Raw genomic sequence first — 21207 nt, forward strand, 5'->3', positions numbered from 1 at the left:
TCTACTGTTTAATGTTTTGTTCGACAAAGACGTAAATAAGAAAAACAGCTGTAAAGTTAAAAGTTAAAGTACCAATGATTGTCACAGACGTACCTCTGAACTTTCCAAAGCTCTGACAAAGGCACTGCTCTCTTTGGAGCAGGATCGCACAGTCTCTGTGCGTCCTTCCCTGAAAAGACGGGTCATTGATGCTTCGTAAGTCAGACAGAAACCTCCCCGGTCCTGATGAATAGAAGAAGGAAGTGACAAAAGATATGAATCTTTCTCGGGAAATCCGCACAGCCACTAAAGGAAGTCCAGAGGACTGGTATGGAGTATAAATATAGGATAAACTATTTAGAGGTGCGATACTGCATTACAAAGAGGGTCTCAAATGTAAAACAGCAATTTGGTTCTCCAGAGTAGCGATGGACAAAACACATTTTGGTTCGGATTTGTGGCAAAAAGACAAAAGATCTGAATGAGAGTCAATAGTAGTTTTTGCTTTTCTTTACTTAATTTGCAGTGTAGACTTTATTCTGCCCTAATTGTATGTAATATATGTAGGACTGTCATAGTTAACAAATGCAATTAAAAATTGCATTAATCATATATAAACGCAGATTATTCACACAATTTAATTTAACTGCACATACTGTACTACTATTGGTGTAGGTCAGCACTTTATTTGCAATATTATTGCAGAATTGTTCAAAATGTGCACTTCATATTATGCTGTTAAGTGTTGAGTAAGAAGTAAATTATAAAAACAAATGTTTGTGCATGACATTCTGACAATAATATAGCATTGTGAAAAAATGTTCAATCTTTTCAAAGTTAATTCAAATTATGTCAACAATTTAAAAAACTGAACAATCATGATTAAGTGGAACAAAACTAATGACTGAGTAAGCTGATGTATTTGTTTATGTTTTGTTGTCTGTTGTGGTATATAAATATGGCCTTCATAATCTTCTGAGTTGAATAGCTAATGTTGTATACGTATGAATAGGGAGCAGATAGACGTTTATACATCTTTCTGCTCATGATTTATTTCAATGTTGTATCAACTATTTTCATTTATAATTAAGTATTTTCTGGACCATATGGCGCACTGCCGATGAGCGGGTCTAGTCACATATTTTTTTATGCATAAGGCGCATTAAAGGAGTCATTTTATGATTTTTTTCTAAATTTAAACCATTTTCTTGTGGTCTACATAACATTTAATGGTGGTTCCTTAGTCAATATTACAGACCATCTTCAAGTCGCTTTCTGACAGTCATGCGCCGTTTTGTGGGCGGTCTTATTTACGTGGCTCACCTTCGACAGCGTCTTCTCCCCGTCATCTTTGTTGTAGCGTGCAAGGTCGGGAGTGGAAGAAGTGTCAAAAGATGGAGCTAACGGTTTTAATGACATTCAGACTTTACTTAAATCAACAACGGAGCAGCATCTCCTCATCCGTGGCTCACTAGTGCAACAACGGCGGAAATGTGTCCCATGCAAAACCGTCTGACCGGAACTCTCTAATAATTAAAGCTGCAAGCAGCGATGGACGGGACCAACTTTGAGGGCTCATAAAATCCAAACCGGAGCAGTAATTAAAACTCTTTCATCAACTTTTAATCAGAAGGGTTCAATCTCTCTCCTGTGCTAATTTGAAGCCGACACGACAAACGCGCTCAGAGGAGATAATGTTTGAAAAAAGGTGACTTTTACTCAACTTTTGTTTTGAAGGGGGAATTGCAAACTTCCTGTTGATTTTTGCTGAGGGTTGTCAGTGTATGAAATATAGGTCTAAGTGAGACCTACATAGAGGTTTTTGTTTCATGTCTCTATGACATTCCTACTGGGAGTTAGAGGCAGTTTTGTCTGTGTTTTCTTCCTGGGGGGCGCTAGAGCGCAATTTGGAGATTTGGGGTTTGGTTTTTTGATTAGATCGCAATTTTCGCCAGTCCTGATGTGTGTGTCCAATTTGGTGAGTTTTGAAGCATGTTATGGGGGTCAAATTACAGCTCAAAGAGGCGGCGGTATAATAATAAAACGCTAGAAATTCAATAGGGTCCTCTGTCCTAAAGGGACTCGGTCCCTAACTAAAGTTCTGTGGGTGAATTATGTAAACCCACAACAGTGGTAGTTTTTAGCACTTCCATAGCGAGACATAAGTTAGAACTTTACGCTACTTTATATTACAAATGGCAACAGCGGAGGATGAATGTCCCATAACAAGAAGATAGTGAAAAAGAAGAAGTTTATCGACTACGGTATCGGCACGGACTACGGTGGTGGACGTGCGCAAATTTTCATGACTTATGCAGATCTCAAATACACATCAGCAGGTACCAGAAGGTAAGAAAAGTTGGTTTTGCATAATATTGTAAAAACAAAACGCCAGATAATATGTCTGCTAATGGGTGCCATTTTGCGGTCCTTATACACGCCATAGTAATACTTGTATCTCTGACTACGGTAGTCGTAATGGGCCGACAATCCATCAAAAGCGGTGCGGCTTCAAAGTCATACTAAAACATTTTTGACAGATTTTTGAATGCCGTGTGTAATGTTCTTTATTTTCAATGGAACATTTAAAGTTTTGGTGTTGTTTACTGGCGTCATATTGCAGTCTACACGTATCTCTTATGTGTGACAAACATCTACTGGTCACACTTATAATTACACCATGTACCAAATAAAATTGCTTCGAGGTTGGAAAGCACAACCAGAATTATTCCATACATTAGGCGCACCGGGTTATAAGGCGCACTGTCGATTTTTGAGAAAATTAAACTATTTTAAGTGCGCCTTATAGTCCTAAAAATACAGTAATCAGAATTTAGAATCAGCTTCACTGGCCATGTATGTTTAACAAACAAGGACTTTGACTTGGTAGACTTTGTACTCTTTGGTCAAATATTAACAATTAAATAAACATTTCTGATTATAATATGTATGTCATATAAATAATCAATTTAAATGAAAACCAACACTAAATAAAAAGGAATGTGTTTGTTTTGTTAATTTGTTACATTGACTGATGCTATTTTTCTATATTCTATTCTATTCTATATTCTCATAATAAATGGATTGGTACAAATATTTAATGTTTGTCAAAAACATTTGTCCTGTGTTCTATTTTGGTCAAGAACTCATGATCAACGAATTAGAAGGCAAAATTACAAAATCATTCAAGGAGAAATTCCAAGCAAAAACGTATACAGTGCAATACTTGGTTTGTACTGTGTCTACTTAGTGTCTACCAAAAAGTACCAACATCGCCCCCATTACCTCACAGTAAATTCAAGCAATGTTGTGAAAATCTGCTTTGCCAAAAGCTGACAATACAATTTAAGGAAACGTGACCGATTATTTTTTAGCAGCAGTTTATGCAACAGCTGGCATATCTGCTTCAGCCACAGATGTTTTGGGTTACTAAAAAAATAAGACTTTTGCTGTTATGGGATAAATGTGTCTTACCCTGTAGTAGGCCAGCTGTAAGGCGATTTGAATGAATGCATCAGGGCTGACCCGAAGCTTCTTTATGTGGCCTTTTCCAAAGTCTTTGAAGGGGAAGATGTGGCAGTCAACATCATTGGCCAGTGCCTGGGCAACAGCAAGGGAGTTGCACACTTGGGCCTGAACCTATGGACCAGACAGATATGGAAGACAGACTTAAGGCTTGCAATACTTACTTTATTTATAAAGCCCTTTAAAACAACCACAGTTGAAAAACAAAGGGCTGGACACCACAAACAAGTACAAATATAGAATATAAAATAAAGAATTTAAGGTCGATTTAAAGACAACCTATGCATATAGAAAATGGCAAAACCACTTTTCATAAACAGTATGACACACATTCCACAATTCCACACTGCAAAAAGTCAGTGTTCAAAAACAAGAAAAAACAAAACAAATAGAACAAGAACATTTGGCTTGTCAAGACTTTCCAAAACAAGTAAAATTAGCTACCCAAAAATACCTTAAAATAAGTATATTCCCACTAATAACAAGTGCACTTTTCTTGGTAGAAAAAAAAAAAAAAAAGAGACCTTTTTGCTCAATATGTTGAAAAATATTCTTAAATTAAGTAAATGCTAATTCCATTATCTTGACATAATGATATGCGCTCGGCCTTACATTTCTTGAAACCAGCAAACTTATACTAAAAACTAATTTATTGTTCTTAATGGAAGGCAACAAGGCAACCGCTTGTTACTCTCGGGGTCTCATCCATCCATCCATCCATCTTCAACCGCTTATCCAGAATCGGCTCGCGGGGACAACAGCTCCAGCAAAGACCCCCAGACTTCCCTCTCCAGAGCAACATTAGCGACTTCCTCCTGGGGAATCCCGAAGCGTTCCCAGGCCAGAGAGGAGATGTAATCCCCCCATCTGGCCTCCTCCCAGTGGGACGTGCAACGAGGACCTCCCTAGGGTCTCATATGGTCTAAAAAGGCATTTTTCCATCGACAACAGGACATCATCGCGCCAAGTGCGTGCTCTTTCAGTCAATTAGTGCACATATATACAGCCCGGCCCCCGGCCAAAATTGTGATTTTGAAGAATTTATCTGAATGTGCATGAACTATTTCTTTTCAAAATTGTTAGAAATGTCACATGTTAAATGTTTAAATATTAACTGTCAGTTTACTGTACTTTGCCAACTGTACTACTATATGAGTACGTGTTTTCTATTGTTTCATTGAAAATAAAACAGCAAAGTCAATTTGGCTGTCATCTGTTTTAATTATGAGACACAATTGTGTCAAAGTCATGATTTTTTTTCATGCTTGAAATAAGAAATTATTACTTTAAAAAAGTAGTTTTATACTTGTGAGTGTTGATGACACAGCTTTGCAACAGTTGATATTCTAGTTTCAAGCATGTTTTACTCAATTTAGGTCATATAATCTCAGCTACAAACTGTAATATCTTACTGAGATCATTTAGGACCAAAACACTTAAAACAAGTAAAACACTCTAACATAAAATCTGCTTAGTGAGAAGAATTATCTTATCAGACAGAAAATAAGCAATATCCCCCTTATTTGAGATATTTAATCTTACTTAGATTTTAGTTTTTGCAGTGCATCTCTGAGTCTGCCTCAAGGATATTGAAGCAGTAGTAAATATTTATGTATTACTATATGATAAGTCAGATTTACAGTGTGCAAAAAAGTAAATAAAGTTGCGTCTGTGTACATCTGCATCAAATTTGGATAATCATGCAACATAAGCACTGTATGATGAAGCTGCCATGTGTCATCTGTCTGTACTTATTACACCAATGTGCATGTGTGTGCATGGACTTACCCAAAAGGAAATTTAGGACTTGACAAAGCACCTATTAATTCAGCAATTATTGTTGCTTTTGTTCAGCCCAACAACTTTTTATATGTGTGTATCGCACGTACGTAACCTGTGACTGCTTTGGATTCTTTACAAGAATGTTGTTTTACCTTCACATCAACGGTGACACGCAAGCCACTACACGCCGCACATTCAACTGGGGGTTTACGTCGGCAAGGCAAGGCAAGTTTATTTATAGAGCAGTGTTTTACAACCACTATGCCGCAGGGAGATGATCTAATTTCACCTATTTGGGTTAAAAACATTTTTTTGCAAACCCGTAATTATAGTCTGCAAATTATGTTCCGCAGTTCCAAGAGGTTCCGCAGCCTCCGTAGCAGAACCTCCAGGTTCTGTAACAGCTTCTTCCCTCATGTCATGATCTGTGGTCTAGATCATGTTTTGTTTGGTTATGTTCTGTTGGTTTTTGGACTCCAATAGTTCCTGTTTTTGTGCACTCTTGTTTGTTTTGGTTTCCATTACTACTCATTAGTTTAACCTGCCTTATGCACGCACCTGTTCTAATCAAGAGACTATTATTTAAGCCTGTTTTTTCAATTAGTCGTCCTGGCGACATTACTCTGGATTTGCTCTATTGATGATCTTTTCATGCTGGTATTCTTGCTATTGCTCGTTTTCATGTAAGTTTTTGTCTATTCATGCCACAGTTAGCGACTTTTTGTTTTTGCCATGTCCATAGTTTACCCTAAGTGTTAGTTTTTGTTTCCTGCGCCAAGTTTGTGCCTCCGCCTTGTGAGCGCCTTTTGTTTGTACCCCTTAGTAGTTATAGAAAGACTAAATCATGTTTTTACCTGCAAGCCTTGTCCGGTCAAGTCCGTTTGCATCCCGGGAGAACAAATCACGCAGGAAGCTGCGTAAAACTCCTCGTCCTGACACCTCAGGCCGTAAGACTCTTGAACGCATCAAAATAATCCCCTCAATTCCCCCCAAAAATGAATTAACTCGCTGGAATATAAAGATAATATAACATACATCCATAAATGTGGATGCATATGCAAAAGTGCAATATATTTATCTGTACGGTAATCTATTTATTTATATCTGCACCTCATTGCTCTTTTATCCTGCACTACCATGAGCTAATGCAACAAAATTTAGTTCTTATCTGTATTGTAAAGTTCAAATTTGAATGACAATAAAAGGAAGTCTAAGTCTAAGTCTCTAATGTGTTGTTGTTGAGTGTCGGTGCTGTCTAGAGCGCGGCAGAGTAACCGTGTAATACTCTTCCATATCAGTAGGTGGCAGCCGGTAGCAAATTGCTCTGTAGATGTCGAAAACAGCGGGAGGCAGCGTGTAGGTCAAAAGGTGTCTAACGCTTAAACCAAAAATAAACAAAAGGTGAGTGCCCCTAAGAAAAGGCATTGAAGCTTAGGGAAGGCTATGCAGAACGAAACTAAAACCGAACTGGCTACAAAGTAAACAAAAACAGAATGCTGGACGACAGCAAAGACTTACTGTGGAGCAAAGACGGCGTCCACAATGTACATCCGAACATGACATGACAATCGAAGATGTCCCCACAAAGAAGGATAAAAACAACTGAAATATTCTTAATTGCTAAAACAAAGTAGATGCGGGAAATATCGCTCAAAGGGAGACATGAAACTGCTACAGGAAAATACCAAAAAAAGAGAAAAAGCCACCAAAATAGGAGCGCAAGACAAGAACTAAAACACTACACACAGGAAAACAGCAAAAAACTCAAAATAAGTCAGGGGGTGATGTGACAGGTCGTGACAGTACACCTACTTTGAGACAAGAGCTATATTGATGCATGGTTGGTTATGGTTTGAATTCATATCCAACAACTGCGACAACGACTTTTTACTGTCAACTGAGTTTAGTTTTTTGATGATTTCTGCTGGTGGTGTGCCTCTGGATTTTTTCAACGCAAAAAATGTGCCTTGGCTCAAAAAAAGGTTGAAAAACATTGTTATGGAGCACAATTTGACACAAGGCAATTCAAAGTGCTTTACAGAAAATTCCTGGAAGGCAAAAAAAAAAAAAGAGAAAATTAAATCATCCATCCATTTTCTACCGCTTGTCCCTTTTGGGGTCGCAGGGGGTGCTGGAAACTATCCCAGCTGCACTCAGGCGGAAGGAGGGGTACAACCTGGGCAAGTCACCACCTCATCGCAGGGCCAACAAAGACAGACACACAACCATTCATCATAATTAAAATTAAAATGTGAGCGTAGATAAAACACTTTCAGTTGTCAAATGCACAATTAAATAAGTCTTTTCAGTCTGGATTTGAAAATTACCAGCGTTGAGACCCGTGTCACATCTTCTGGAAGACTATTCCCGATTTTAGGCGCATACAACTGAAACACAGCCTCATCATGTTTGGTCCTGACTCTGGGCACCAGAAGAAAACCACTCCCTGAAGTTTTTTGAGGTAGAGATGGTTCATATGGTTCCAACATGTCAGAGATGTACTTTGGCACAATACAATGAAAAGACAGAAGCACAGCTGTTTTAAAGTCTATTCTCTCAGCAACAGGAAGCCAGTGCATTGACCTAAGCACCGAACTAATATGGTCATATTTCTTGGTTCTAGTCAAGACTCAAGCAGCAGTATTCTGTATGCACTACAGCTTCTTTAGAGCTAGTTTAGAGAGCCCAGTGAGAAGGCCATTACAGCAGTCTAACCTGCTGGAGACAAAGGAATGGATTAGTCTTTCTCAGTCTGATTTAGACATTATCCCTCTGTCAGGCTTGTCCCTGACATTTGGTCACATTTTAGTTTTTCCTCTGTGTCTGTCTTTATTTCCTGTTAGCGCTCTTATTTTGTCTTTATTTCCTGCTTGTATCCCTGAGTGTTTTTTCCCCTCAGCTGTGGCTGATTGGCACCGGGCCACACCTGGTGTCAATCAGCCCGCTGCTATTTAGATCTGCTTTGTCTTCCAGTCAGGGCTGGCCAAAGCCCATCACAAAGACACAGGTGAGATCTTCCCTGGGCCTTGAAAATATTTTCAAAGATTTATTCCTCACTTTGCTGCAATAGCTCACTGACCGCACTTCTAAAAAACAATCCGGGATAGTGCAGTGGAATCCCGCTGTGGACAAAGCGTCTGAATATTTAAGGCATGCACTCTGCTCACATCCAGTCCTAATTGCTCCAGATTTTGACAGAGACTTTGTGGTCCAAGCTGATGCATCTGAGGTGGGTCTACGCGCTGTGTTATATGCCAACTCCATAAGGGCGAGGAGCATCCGGTCTTGTACATGAGTCGGAAGTTGTTAATAAATATTCAACTGTGGAAAAAAAAGGTTTAGCAATAAAGTGGGCACCAGAGACCCTGAAATTAGGGATATTATCGGCCGATAAATGCTTTAAAATGTAATATCGGAAATTATCTGTATCGGTTCCTTAATTATCGGTATCGGTTTCTAAAAGTAAAATGTATGACGTTTTAAAACGCCGCTGTGTTAACGGACGTAGGGAGAGGTAGAGAGTGCCAATAAACCTTAAAAGCATTTCCTTTGCGTGCGTGCTGTCCGGAAATATAATATCTACCGGCTGTTCTCATCACGAAGTAATGCAAGGCATACTTGCTCAACAGCCATACAGGTCACACTGAGGGTAGCCGTATAAACAACTTTAACACTGTTACAAATATGCGCCACACTGTGAACCCACACCAAACAAGAATGACAAACACATTTCGGTAGAACATCCGCACCGTAACACAACATAAACACAACAGGACAAATACCCAGAATCCCTAGCAGTACTAACTCTTCCGGGACGCTACAATATAACCCCGCCCCCCCTCTAACCCCTCATATTCTCTCTCAGGGAGAGCATGTCCGTACAGAATTGAGATCGAATTTAAAAAGTAAATAATGGGGGTATAAATGGAAACAGAATAGAAAAATATTACAATAAGAATAAAAATAAAAAGCAACAATGAGAATAAAAATATAACAGTAAAATAAGAATATAACAAGCGAAACTAAGCAGTAGTGACCATGTTATGTAAAAGTATTGCACTGTTATTGTTTTGAGGCATGTTAAAAAAAATAATGCACTTTGTGACTTCAATATTAAATATGGCAGTGCCATGTTGGCATTTTTTTCCATAACTTGAGTTGATTTATTTTGGAAAACCTTGTTACGTTGTTTAATGCAGTGGTCCCCAACCACCGGGCCGCGGACCGGTATTTAAAAAAAAAAAAAAAAATAAAAAAAAATACATTATTATTTTTTTTTTTAATGAAATCAACATAATAAACACAATATATACATTATATATCAATATAGATCAATACAGTCTGCAGGGATACAGTCCGTAAGCACACATGATTGTATTTATTTATGTAAAAAAATAAAAAATAAAAAAATAAATATATATATATATTTTTTTTTATTTATGAAATCAACATAATAAACACAATATATACATTATATATCAATGTAGATCAATACAGTCTGCAGGGATACAGTCCGTAAGCACACATGATTGTATTTATTCATGTAAAAAAAAAAAAAAAAAAAACATTTTTTTTTTTTTTTGTCCCACCGGTCCGTGGGACAAATGTCCCACCGGTCCGTGGGACAAATTTTCAAGCGTTGACCGGTCCGCAGCTACAAAAAGGTTGGGGACCACTGGTTTAATGCATCCAGCGGGGCATCACAACACAATTAGGCATAATAATGTGTTAATTCCACGACTGTAAAAATCGGGGTTTGGTTGATATCGGTATCGGTAATTAAGAGTTGGACAATATCGGAAATCGGTAAAAAAGCCATTATCGGACATCTCTACCTGAAATACTATCTTTTGGGAAGAAAATTCACCTTTCTGACTGACCATCCATGACTTAGCCATCCCATCCACCTGTGCAGTGGATGGGATGGCTAAGAATAAAGAAACCCATGGCCGGGTTGCCAGATGATTCTTAATTCTCCAACCTTATCAGTTTTCTGTTGTTCATAGGCCTGGGCAAAGCCACGGGAATGCAGACGCCTTATCCCAAAGGGATACCTTTTGCTCGTGGTTCCCTCTGCCGAGGGCGTCATAGCTAAGAGGAGGGATGTGTGGCATCACCAGAGGCCGTGTGGTGGAGGGACGCTACATTATTTTCACAGTGGACAACTAGTTCCACAATGGCTGCTATATAAAAGGACTATAGCTCCCAGAATGCAACCCGGCCAAGAAGCAGACACCTGAGGCAGCTTTGAGCTAATTAAGGACTGAAAAGAGACTCCTGAAAAAAGAGCAGGGGGAAAGAAGAGGATGGGGCTGGAAGGACCAGGGACAGTGGAATAAAGCACTTGCTTTTTGTAATAACTTTGGCAATATGCAACAAGTTACTATAAAATACGTCAAAGTGTATTACAAAATGTGTTTCAAGAATAAAGTAAGGAGTTGATATTTTTATTATATTTAATTTCGTTTAGTTATTGTGTATCTTTAATTTTTTTTTTACAACTGCACATATTATATATGTCCTGTATGTTTTCTGTGTTAAGTGTGAATTCCGACTTTCACTAAAATTCTACTTATAACGCCGTTGTATGAGTGGAATTTGTACGTCAACCAAAACCTCCTGTAGTAATACTAAAATGGTAGCAAATACTTTTTATGATCACATTATCCCATAATTGCACAACTATCAACACAGACCACAGGACGTGTAGAGGATATAAGCAAACAATTATTTCTTATCTTCTGCCCTACCTCTGCCCTGATTATTTTATAGAACGTATTTGTCAAGGATTTTCCACAACATATTGTCAGTGTTAATAATTGTAGGATGGAATTAATTATTAAGCCTTAGCTTCAGACCCATTCACTGTGACTCAAAATAAATACTGCACAGTCTAACCTGACACCTGTCTATGGCAGCCACAAACATTTTCCCCACAGAGCTACATAAAGTAGTACATGTACTACATTATTACACTACTGTTCAACGTGACCAGCAGCCACTTATTTTAAATCCCAAAACAGTTTGTTTTTTTCACTCCTGCTAATACAAAAAATTGCTGTAATGATGCATTATGTTGATAGGGTCGAAGTAATGACGGAGCACCATCACTGAATAGTTAATCCATTCCATAATTTAATTCCACATACAGATATGCTAAAGGTTTTAAGTGTTGTACGAGCATACAAATGTTTTAAATAAGATTTTCCTCTAAGGTTATATTTCTCCTCTTTTGTTGAGAAGAATTGTTGTACATTCTTGGGTAGCAGGTTATAGTTTGCTTTGTACATCATTTTAGCTGTTTGCAAATGCACCAAATCGTTGAATTTCAATATTTGTGATTCAATAAATAAAGGGTTTGTATGTTCTCTATACCCAACATTATGTATTATTCTAATTGATCGTTTTCGTAACACAGTTAGTGAATGAAGCGCATTTTTGTGGTTGTTTCACCATATTTCTGCACAATAACTCACATATGGTAACACTAGAGAGCAGTAAAGAATATGAAGTGATTTTAGGTCCAGAACATGTTTTGCTTTATTCATTATTGACGTGTTTCTTGCTACTCTATCATTTTTATATGAGATTTCCAGTTCATTTGATCATCTATTATTACCAGTGTTGGGACTAACGCGTCACAAAGTAACGCGTTACTGTAACGCCGTTAGTTTCGTAACTAGTAATCTAACACGTTATTTTTTATATTCAGTAACTCAGTTACCGTTACTACATGATGCGTTACTGCGTTATTTTACGTTATTTTTTATGTAGTATCGGCTAGAAACAGAAGATCTGAGGGTGTTTTATTGGAGCGCTGCGGTGTCGTCCGTTTGTGTCACAAGGAAAAGAAAAGGCATGCTTTGTGTGGGAGGAGCGGGGGGTGGGCTCCCATACCGTAGTTGAGGGGCGCAGGGAGACGTTCCTCCAGGGCCTATGTACTTCGGGGCTAACAACCTTCACTTTACCTGGAAGTGGGTTTTTACAGCTGAGGGTGAATGACGAGGCCGGCGGTTTGTTGCAACTTTGTGACTTTATTAGACGCAGCCATCCACCAAGCTGGAGCACCTGCACGCACTCACTGTCGCCGCTCCCTCACCTCTCTCGCCCACTCACTCACTGACGTCACTCACCTCACATGCTGTCATATCTTAAAGGGCCACACACACACACACACACATACGCTACTCTCATAACAACTAACAAGACATCATGGCGAAGCCAGAAGTCGAGTTTCTTAACATGGAGACATTCTCAATACTTTTCTTTTGTCGAGCACAAAAAAAATGTCTTGGATCAAAGAGCCTATCTACTTAAAGTTAAAGTTCCATTATGTTGCAGCTATTTAAAATAGTTTTGTCAATTTGTTCTGGCCTGAAATAAATTGGCCCTTTGAAACATATCTTTGTCTTAGTGTGTTGTATGTAGACCACATTGCTTTCTAAATTCAGTGATGCAAATGCATGTCAAGTTGATCAACAGATTGTATTATTCTCCAGTGCAATAACAGTACTGAAATGAAGGCTAAAAGGGCATTAATGGGAGCCTTAAATTTTTTTTTAAAAGTAACTAAATAGTTACTTTTCACAGTAACGCATGACTTTTTGGTGTAAGTGAGTTACTTTTGAAATAAAGTAACTGTAACTAGTTACTGGTTTTCAGTAACTAACCCAACAATGATTATTACACGCAAAAATGTGTTTTCTTTTACCCTTTCAATATCTACTCCGTCTATTTGTATTTGTGTTTGACTTTCTCTTCTACTGTAACCAAATAGCATTATTTTAGTTTTACTGAGGTTTAAGGATAGTCTGCTTTTGTCAAACCATCTTTTTAATTTGTTTATTTCTTCTGTTATTATTTGTATTATCTTCTGTGTTCTCTCCTGAACAAAACACAGTTGAATCATCTGCAAATAATACTAACTATAAGTCCTTTGTCCTACGAACAATGGGAGAATTGGCTTTCTGCTCCGCCACGCCCAGTCTGTGGAACGCTCTCCCTGACCACCTGAGGGCACCACAGACTGTGGATGCTTTTAAAAAAGGCTTAAAAACCCTTCTTTTTAAAAAAGCCTTTTTTTTAGATATATGCATACTAGTTCTAGCTATTTGGCTGTTGTAATTTTTTTATTTTTTACTATATATATATATATATATATATATATATATATATATATATATATATATATATATATATATATATATATATATATATATATATATATATATATATTTTAATACACTGTAGCACTTTGAGGTTGTTTACTCAATGTAAAGTGCTTTTTACAAATAAAATATATTATTATTATTACTATTATTATTATCCTTTGTAACTTTACAAATGTCGTTTGTATAGCGATTGAACAATTTTGGTCCAAGTATTGATCCCTGAGGTATGCCACAAAATATTTTCAGCTTTGTAGAAGTGTGTTCGCCTATCTTCACGTATTGCTTCCTGTTGGTTAAGTAACGTCTAACCCAGTTCAAGACCAAAGAAACAAGTGATTCGATTTTGGGGTGGACATAGGTAGGTCACTGCCTGGATTTGTGATTTTTCAAAAGGATTCTTTACTAATGGGAGAGATGGCCTGACGGAGGTCTGCAATCTCCTTATGCTTTTCTTATTATTCAAGTGTTCATTATTATTAGGCCATCATGCCTGTTTACAAAAAAAATGCACCATTGCTATTCAATACCCAATCACACACGCTCATATAGAAAACATGTACAAACCCCGTTTCCATATGAGTTGGGAAATTGTGTTAGATGTAAATATAAACAAAATACAATGATTTGCAAATCATTTTCAACCCATATTCAGTTGAATATGCTACAAAGACAACATATTTGATGTTCAAACTGATAAACTTTTTTTTTTTTGCAAATAATTATTAACTTTACAAATTTGATGCCAGCAACACGTGACAAAGAAGTTGGGAAAGGTGGCAATAAATACTGATAAAGTTGAGGAATGCTCATCAAACACTTATTTGGAACATCCCACAGGTGAACAGGCAAATTGGGAACAGGTGGGTGCCATGATTGGGTATAAAAGTAGATTCCATGAAATGCTCAGTCATTCACAAACAAGGATGGGGCGAGGGTCACCACTTTGTCAACAAATGCGTGAGCAAATTGTTGAACAGTTTAAGAAAAACCTTTCTCAACCAGCTATTGCAAGGAATTTAGGGATTTCACCATCTACGCTCCGTAATATCATCAAAGGGTTCAGAGAATCTGGAGAAATCACTGCACGTAAGCAGCTAAGCCCGTGACCTTCCATCCCTCAGGCTGTACTGCATCAACAAGCGACATCAGTGTGTAAAGGATATCACCACATGGGCTCAGGAACACTTCAGAAACCCACTGTCAGTAACTACAGTTGGTCGCTACATCTGTAAGTGCAAGTTAAAACTCTCCTATGCAAGGCGAAAACCGTTTATCAACAACACCCAGAAACGCCGTCGGCTTCGCTGGGCCTGAGCTCATCTAAGATGGACTGATACAAAGTGGAAAAGTGTTCTGTGGTTCGACGAGTCCACATTTCAAATAGTTTTTGGAAACTGTGGACGTCGTGTCCTCCGGACCAAAGAGGAAAAGAACCATCCGGATTGTTGTAGGCGCAAAGTTGAAAAGTCAGCATCTGTGATGGTATGGGGGTGTATTAGTGCCCAAGACATGGGTAACTTACACATCTGTGAAGGCGCCATTAATGCTGAAAGGTACATACAGGTTTTGGAGCAACATATGTTGCCATCCAAGCAACGTTACCATGGACGCCCCTGCTTATTTCAGCAAGACAATGCCAAGCCACGTGTTACATCAATGTGGCTTCATAGTAAAAGAGTGCGGGTACTAGACTGGCCTGCCTGTAGTCCAGACCTGTCTCCCATTGAAAATGTGTGTCGCATTATGAAGCCTAAAATACCACAACGGAGACCCCCGGACTGTTGAACAACTTAAGCTGTACATCAAGCAAGAATGGGAAAGAATTCCACCTGAGAAGCTTAAAAAATGTGTCTCCTCAGTTCCCAAACGTTTACTGAGTATTGTTAAAAGGAAAGGCCATGTAACACAGTGGTGAACATGCCCTTTCCAACTACTTTGGCACGTGTTGCAGCCATGAAATTCTAAGTGAATTATTATTCGCAAAAAAAAAAATAAGTTTATGAGTTTGAACATCAAATATGTTGTCTTTGTAGCATATTCAATTGAATATCGGTTGAAAAGGATTTACAAATCATTGTATTACGTTTATATTTACATCTAACACAATTTCCCAACTCATATGGAAACGGGGTTTGTACATGTACTGGCCGAAAAGTCAAGAAGGCCGCAAATTCTAAATGGTTGCCAACCTGCATTCAGCGGCTACGTTTCCCTTTAGTGGTCACAATAGACAGGTTTGACTGTACATTTAATTACATTTGAATACAATTTTTTATCAATGTCAAATTCAAAATGTACTATAATCAAATACTTGTACCGTGTTGTCGTTGTTGATACCAGCAAATTATGTATTACTAAGAGCCTCCAGCACATAAAACAGTGACAATGAATTGGGCTAGACAAAGCTGTTCGGGCCTGTTGAGGCCCAGAAGAACAAGGAAATGAAAACATTCAGGTATGTGATCACGATAAGACAGGATCACAAGTGTGTACCTATGGTGTCAGTGTAGACAAATAATGTGTGCGAGTGGGACAACGTCATGGAAAATTATGATCTAAATATTACACAATACCAACAGTAGTACTAGGAAGTAAATGAACTAATACACTTACCTCCGGCGAGATGTCCCAGACGAGCCTCTGTGGTTGGGGTAGTGAGCGGTCCACTTCACCCTTACAATGTCCATCCTCTGTGTATCCCAGATGGAACACATCTGTAGCTAATGTGTACTGGAAAGAGGGGACACATATTGACACATACCGTATTTTTCGGACTATAAGTCGCAGTTTTTTTCATAGTTTGGCCGGGCGTGCGACTTATACTCAGGAGCGACTTATGTGTAAAATTATTAACACATAACCGTAAAATATCAAATAATATTATTTAGCTTATTCACGTAAGAGACTAGACGTATAAGATTTCATGGGATTTAGCGATTAGGAGTGACAGATTGTTTGGTAAACGTATAGCATGTTCTATATGTTATAGTTATTTGAATGACTCTTACCATAATATGTTACGTTAACATACCAGGCACGTTCTCAGTTGGTTATTTATGCCTCATATAACGTACACTTATTCAGCCTGTTGTTCACTATTCTTTATTTATTTTAAATTGCCTTTCAAATGTCTATTCTTGATGTTGGCTTTTATCAAATAAATTTCTCCCAAAAATGCGACTTATACTCCAGTGCGACTTATATATGTTTTTTTTCCTGCTTTATTATGCATTTTCGGCCAGTGCGACTTATACTCCGGAGCGACTTATACTCTGGAAAATACGGTACACAACAAAGCCAATATAATTACTTTTCCATTAATAGTAAAAGAAAGCACATGCAAAAGTCAAGGTTTAGCTGTGAATTGCTGAGGATTTTTCAATTCAACAGAATACTCCACTTTAATTGTGGGGCCCTAAGGGGGCCTATGCAAATTATATTGGATACCAGCAGAGGTGGGTAGTAACGCGCTACATTTACTCAAGTAACTTTTTGGATAAATTGTACTTTTAATGCAACATACGTTTTACTTTAAGGTGAGTATTTTTACGAAGGAGAAAGGCGCTACATTTATTTACACCAAATAATCCATTGATTACTGCTTGCAATGACAAATTGTTGGCTGTTAGAAAGTCTTCTTCCAGCGGGCACTGTCACATGACTCTGTTTTACCAATCCAACGTTTGACTCCATTTCACCAATCAAACGGCAGTCCCACGACCGCACTTAAACTACACACTGTAAAAAGTGGCGTGATGTCAGAATAGGCAGCACAACTCTTACAGCACATATTTACATTACGAACTAAAGAAAAAAGAACAGCTATCGTGTCAGTCATCTGTGTCAGTAGTAATGTTCACATTTCAACTGGAGAAAACATGTTGCGGTAAGTTGTAGATTGTTTTTTATGTTTTAGTTGCGCATATGCTAGCATTGGCCCTGTGATAAAGCCATAAGTGACTGTGTCAATCAATCCATCAAAGTTTATTTATATAGCCCTAAATCACAAGTGTCTTAAAGGGCTGCACAAGCCACAAGGACATCCTCGGCTCAGATCCCACATAAGGGCAAGATGTAAAGACTGTAAAATGTGAATTTTTTTTAGAACATGCGTAGTACAATTTATTTATTTATTTTATTTTTGGAGTACTATAGTAAGTTTATTTTGATAAAATACTCCATGAATGTCATCAGCCTCCTCCGCAAGCCACGCCTACATTGTTTGATTTGTCAGAGCAGAGGTCACAGGCTGGCTCCAACTCCCAGAGTGCTAACTAGAGATGTCCGATAATATCGGACTGCTGATATTATCGGCCGATAAATGCTTTAAAATGTAATATCGGAAATGATCGGTATCGGTTTCAAAATTATCGGTATCGGTTTCAAAACGTAAAATTTATGACTTTCTAAAACGTCGCTGTGTACACGGACGTAGGAAGAAGTACAGAGCGCCAATAAACCTTATAGGCACTGCCTTTGCGTGCCGGTCCAGTCACATAATATTTGCGGCTTTTGACACACTCACAAGTGAATGCAAGGCATACTTGGTCAACAGCCATACAGGTCACACTAAGGGTGGACGTATAAACAACTTTAACACTGTTACACATATGCGCCACACTGTGAACCCACACCAAACAAGAATGACAAACACATTTCGGGAGAACATCCGCACCGTAACACAACGTAAACACAACAGAACAAATACCCAGAACCCCTTGCAGCACTAACTCTTCCGGGACGCTACAATATACACCCCCCGCTGATTGGATACCATCAATGCTTTTCCACCGGCCCTCTCCCACAACTGTGATTGGATATTTTCTCCCACCACCTAAAGATGTAATTAAATCGGACTGGATTTCGGCTGTGTCAACATTGTCGTCTCCTTTTAATTCATTGACTAAATTGTTGATTCATTTTGCTTTTGTTTTCATTCGTTATCATCCTAATTTTGTCAAAAGAATGATGACAAAGACGAAAAAAAACAAAACACTGGTCGGGATGTGAGAAATTCATAAAATCTTGTGAAATACTCATTAAAGGCATGCATTCGCACGAGTATACATTTGTCTGTACTAGTGTTGTCCCGATACCAATATTTCGGTACCGGTACCAAAATTATTTCAATATTTTTCGGTACTTTTCTAAATAAAGGGGACCACAAAAAATTGCATTATTGGCTTTATTTTAACACAAAAATATTACGGTACATCAAACATATGTTTCTTATTGCAAGTTTGTCCTTAAATAAAATAGTGAACATACTAGACAACTTGTCTTTTTAGTAGTAAGTAAACAAACAAAGGCTCCTAATTAGTCTAGTGACGTATGCAGTAACATATTGTGTCATTTATCATTCTATTATTTTGTCAACATTATAAAGGACAAGTGGTAGAAAATGAATTATTAATCTACTTCTTCATTTACTGTTAATATCTGCATGCTTACTTCCTGTTTTAATATGTTCTATCTACACTTCTGTTAAAATGTAATAATCACTTATTCTTCTGTTGTTTGATACTTTACATTAATTTTGGAATCGATCCGATGGGGGGGGGGGCACGGCGGCGGACCGGTACTTTTCATAGAATAGGATATATTAGTATTGCGGTAATATACTAATACCGGTATACCGTACAACCCTAGTCTGAACATTTTAAAAAACAACGATTAGATCCCTTAAAGCTTTTTAATCCGACCAACCCAACTTTTCTATATTATTTGATTAAAACCCTTTGCTGTTTTTAAAACACCATGAAACATTTGTGTAATCGAAAAGTTTTTTGAAACAACGGGTGTTCAAAATGGATGGAGGTAACAGAGTCATTTGGCTATCCCTTCTCGTCAGGTCAAAACAATGATATAATGATAATGAAATCTTCACAGTAATATATGGCGATACTAGGAAGATCCATGATGTACACCAGTTACGCTAGTTTGAATGTTCAAGGTACAGCATATCCTAAATAAATTGTCAAATAGCCAGGTTTCCACTTAACTTTAAGGTAAAAATTGACACTTAAGTGCATGCATTTCCTTCCAGCAACTATCACAACAAGACAAAAACATGTACCTCCCAAAGATGAGCAACAGTTGGTGCATCAGCCCAGGAGTGCTCAGCGTTAAGTCCGTTCTTCCCATTCTTGTAGATCACAACAGAAAGTGATTTATCGTACCATCTGGTACAACAGAGAATATAGAAGAGGAGAATACATTTTGACATGATTAGTGCTGGCATATTTATTGCAATACATTTTATCAATGAGAAAACCTCAATTTTGCACCTGGTGGTCTGAAAACATATGACATCATGCATGTTTTTTAAAAACACCCAAAAAGCCATCTGCTATACCGGATGTAAGAATAATAGAAACAAATACATCATTCCTCTGTGTGTCATTTGTGGGATCACAGCTGTTGGACTTGAGAGTGGTCAAAAACTCTGTAGTAGTTCAGTGGTACCTCCAATTACGAGTCATTTGCAATACAAGCTATCCCTTGGCTTTATGTTATGCTTTAAGTTGTGAGCATAATTTTAGTTACGAGTATGTTGCACACCACCACCATGAAGTAGAAGAAGAAAAAGAAGAGCTCTGATCCGCTCCACTGCTAGCTGGTGCCGCGCCACGAATGCCAGAACGAAGAACAAGATCCCCCCCCAAAAACAGCACCACTGGAAGCAGCAGCCAGCTTCCACGCCAGCGGACAATAACCAAAAGGCAGCCATTCATCCACAAACATATGGAGAAGTTACTGATAATGTTTACGATGTATAGTACCGTATTTTCCGGACTATATAACACAAGAGATCTAAGCCGCACCCACTAAATTAAAACAACTATTTTTCTAAACTTTTTTACATACCTTAATTGTTTCCAAACAGTGCCTGTAACACGGCAATAAAATGCCTGATCTATGTGACACCAATTTCCATCCACTTGTTTGTCAACATGCAAGCATAGAAACATGATACATCACAATTTCCAGTTTCTCTTTTCAACATGTTCGAAATAAACTCAAACTCAACTCAACTCAACAACCTTTTGTTTGGGCGGTAAGACCATTTATGTGTTCAGTTGCTGGAGCAGTTAATTGGTTTTCCTTTGTGTCTTGTGTTGTTCTTTGTTACCGCTCCTTTGTTTTCCGTTACGGACCTAATCACTCCCTGAGCCGGGCATAATTGCTGCAGGTGTGCGTAATTAACAGGCCTATTTAATCACACCTGTACGGGCAGGAAGACACTGGCTGATTACTCCTCATGGACACAGGACTTAAGGTTCAGGCTCTAGATTCTTCTCCTTGATTCCAGTTTCTGTAAGACCATTTGCCTTCCTGTCCTGTAAAGTCTCCCTTCCGGCTAAGGTAGCCACTCTGTTCTTGTTTATCATATTCTACCTTTTGCAGTATTTTTCACGGTGCAATCTTTTGTTCCTTTTTTTTTTACGCACCGTAGCTTTTTGTCATCTACTTACCGTATTTTTCGGAGTATAAGTCGCTCCGGAGTATAAATCGCACCAGCCAAAAATGCATAATAAAGAAGGAAAAAAACATATATAAGTCGCACTGGAGTATAAGTCGCATTTTTGGGGGAAATTTATTTGATAAAACCCAACACCAAGAATAGACATTTGAAAGGCAATTTAAAATAAATAAAGAATAGTGAACAACAGGCTGAATAAGTGTACGTTATATGAGGCATAAATAACCAACTGAGAACGTGCCTGGTATGTTAACGTAACATATTATG

The 21207-nt window shown here is 38.1% G+C and overlaps 1 protein-coding gene across 1 annotated transcript in view; it reads right to left on the minus strand.

Annotated features, from left to right (window-relative positions):
- Window positions 1–21207, minus strand: part of cpt1a2b (carnitine palmitoyltransferase 1A2b) — a 110588-nt gene that overhangs the window by 21916 nt on the left and 67465 nt on the right. The window contains exons 14-17 of the mRNA XM_062036642.1: window positions 19534–19639; window positions 16071–16187; window positions 3454–3618; window positions 94–222 (exon numbers count right to left, since the gene is read on the minus strand). Of these exons, the coding sequence (XP_061892626.1) occupies window positions 94–222; window positions 3454–3618; window positions 16071–16187; window positions 19534–19639 (517 nt within the window). The remainder of the gene's footprint in view (window positions 1–93; window positions 223–3453; window positions 3619–16070; window positions 16188–19533; window positions 19640–21207) is intronic.

The sequence above is a fragment of the Entelurus aequoreus genome, linkage group LG25, assembly GCF_033978785.1.
Source record: "Entelurus aequoreus isolate RoL-2023_Sb linkage group LG25, RoL_Eaeq_v1.1, whole genome shotgun sequence".
Lineage (NCBI taxonomy): Eukaryota > Metazoa > Chordata > Actinopteri > Syngnathiformes > Syngnathidae > Entelurus > Entelurus aequoreus.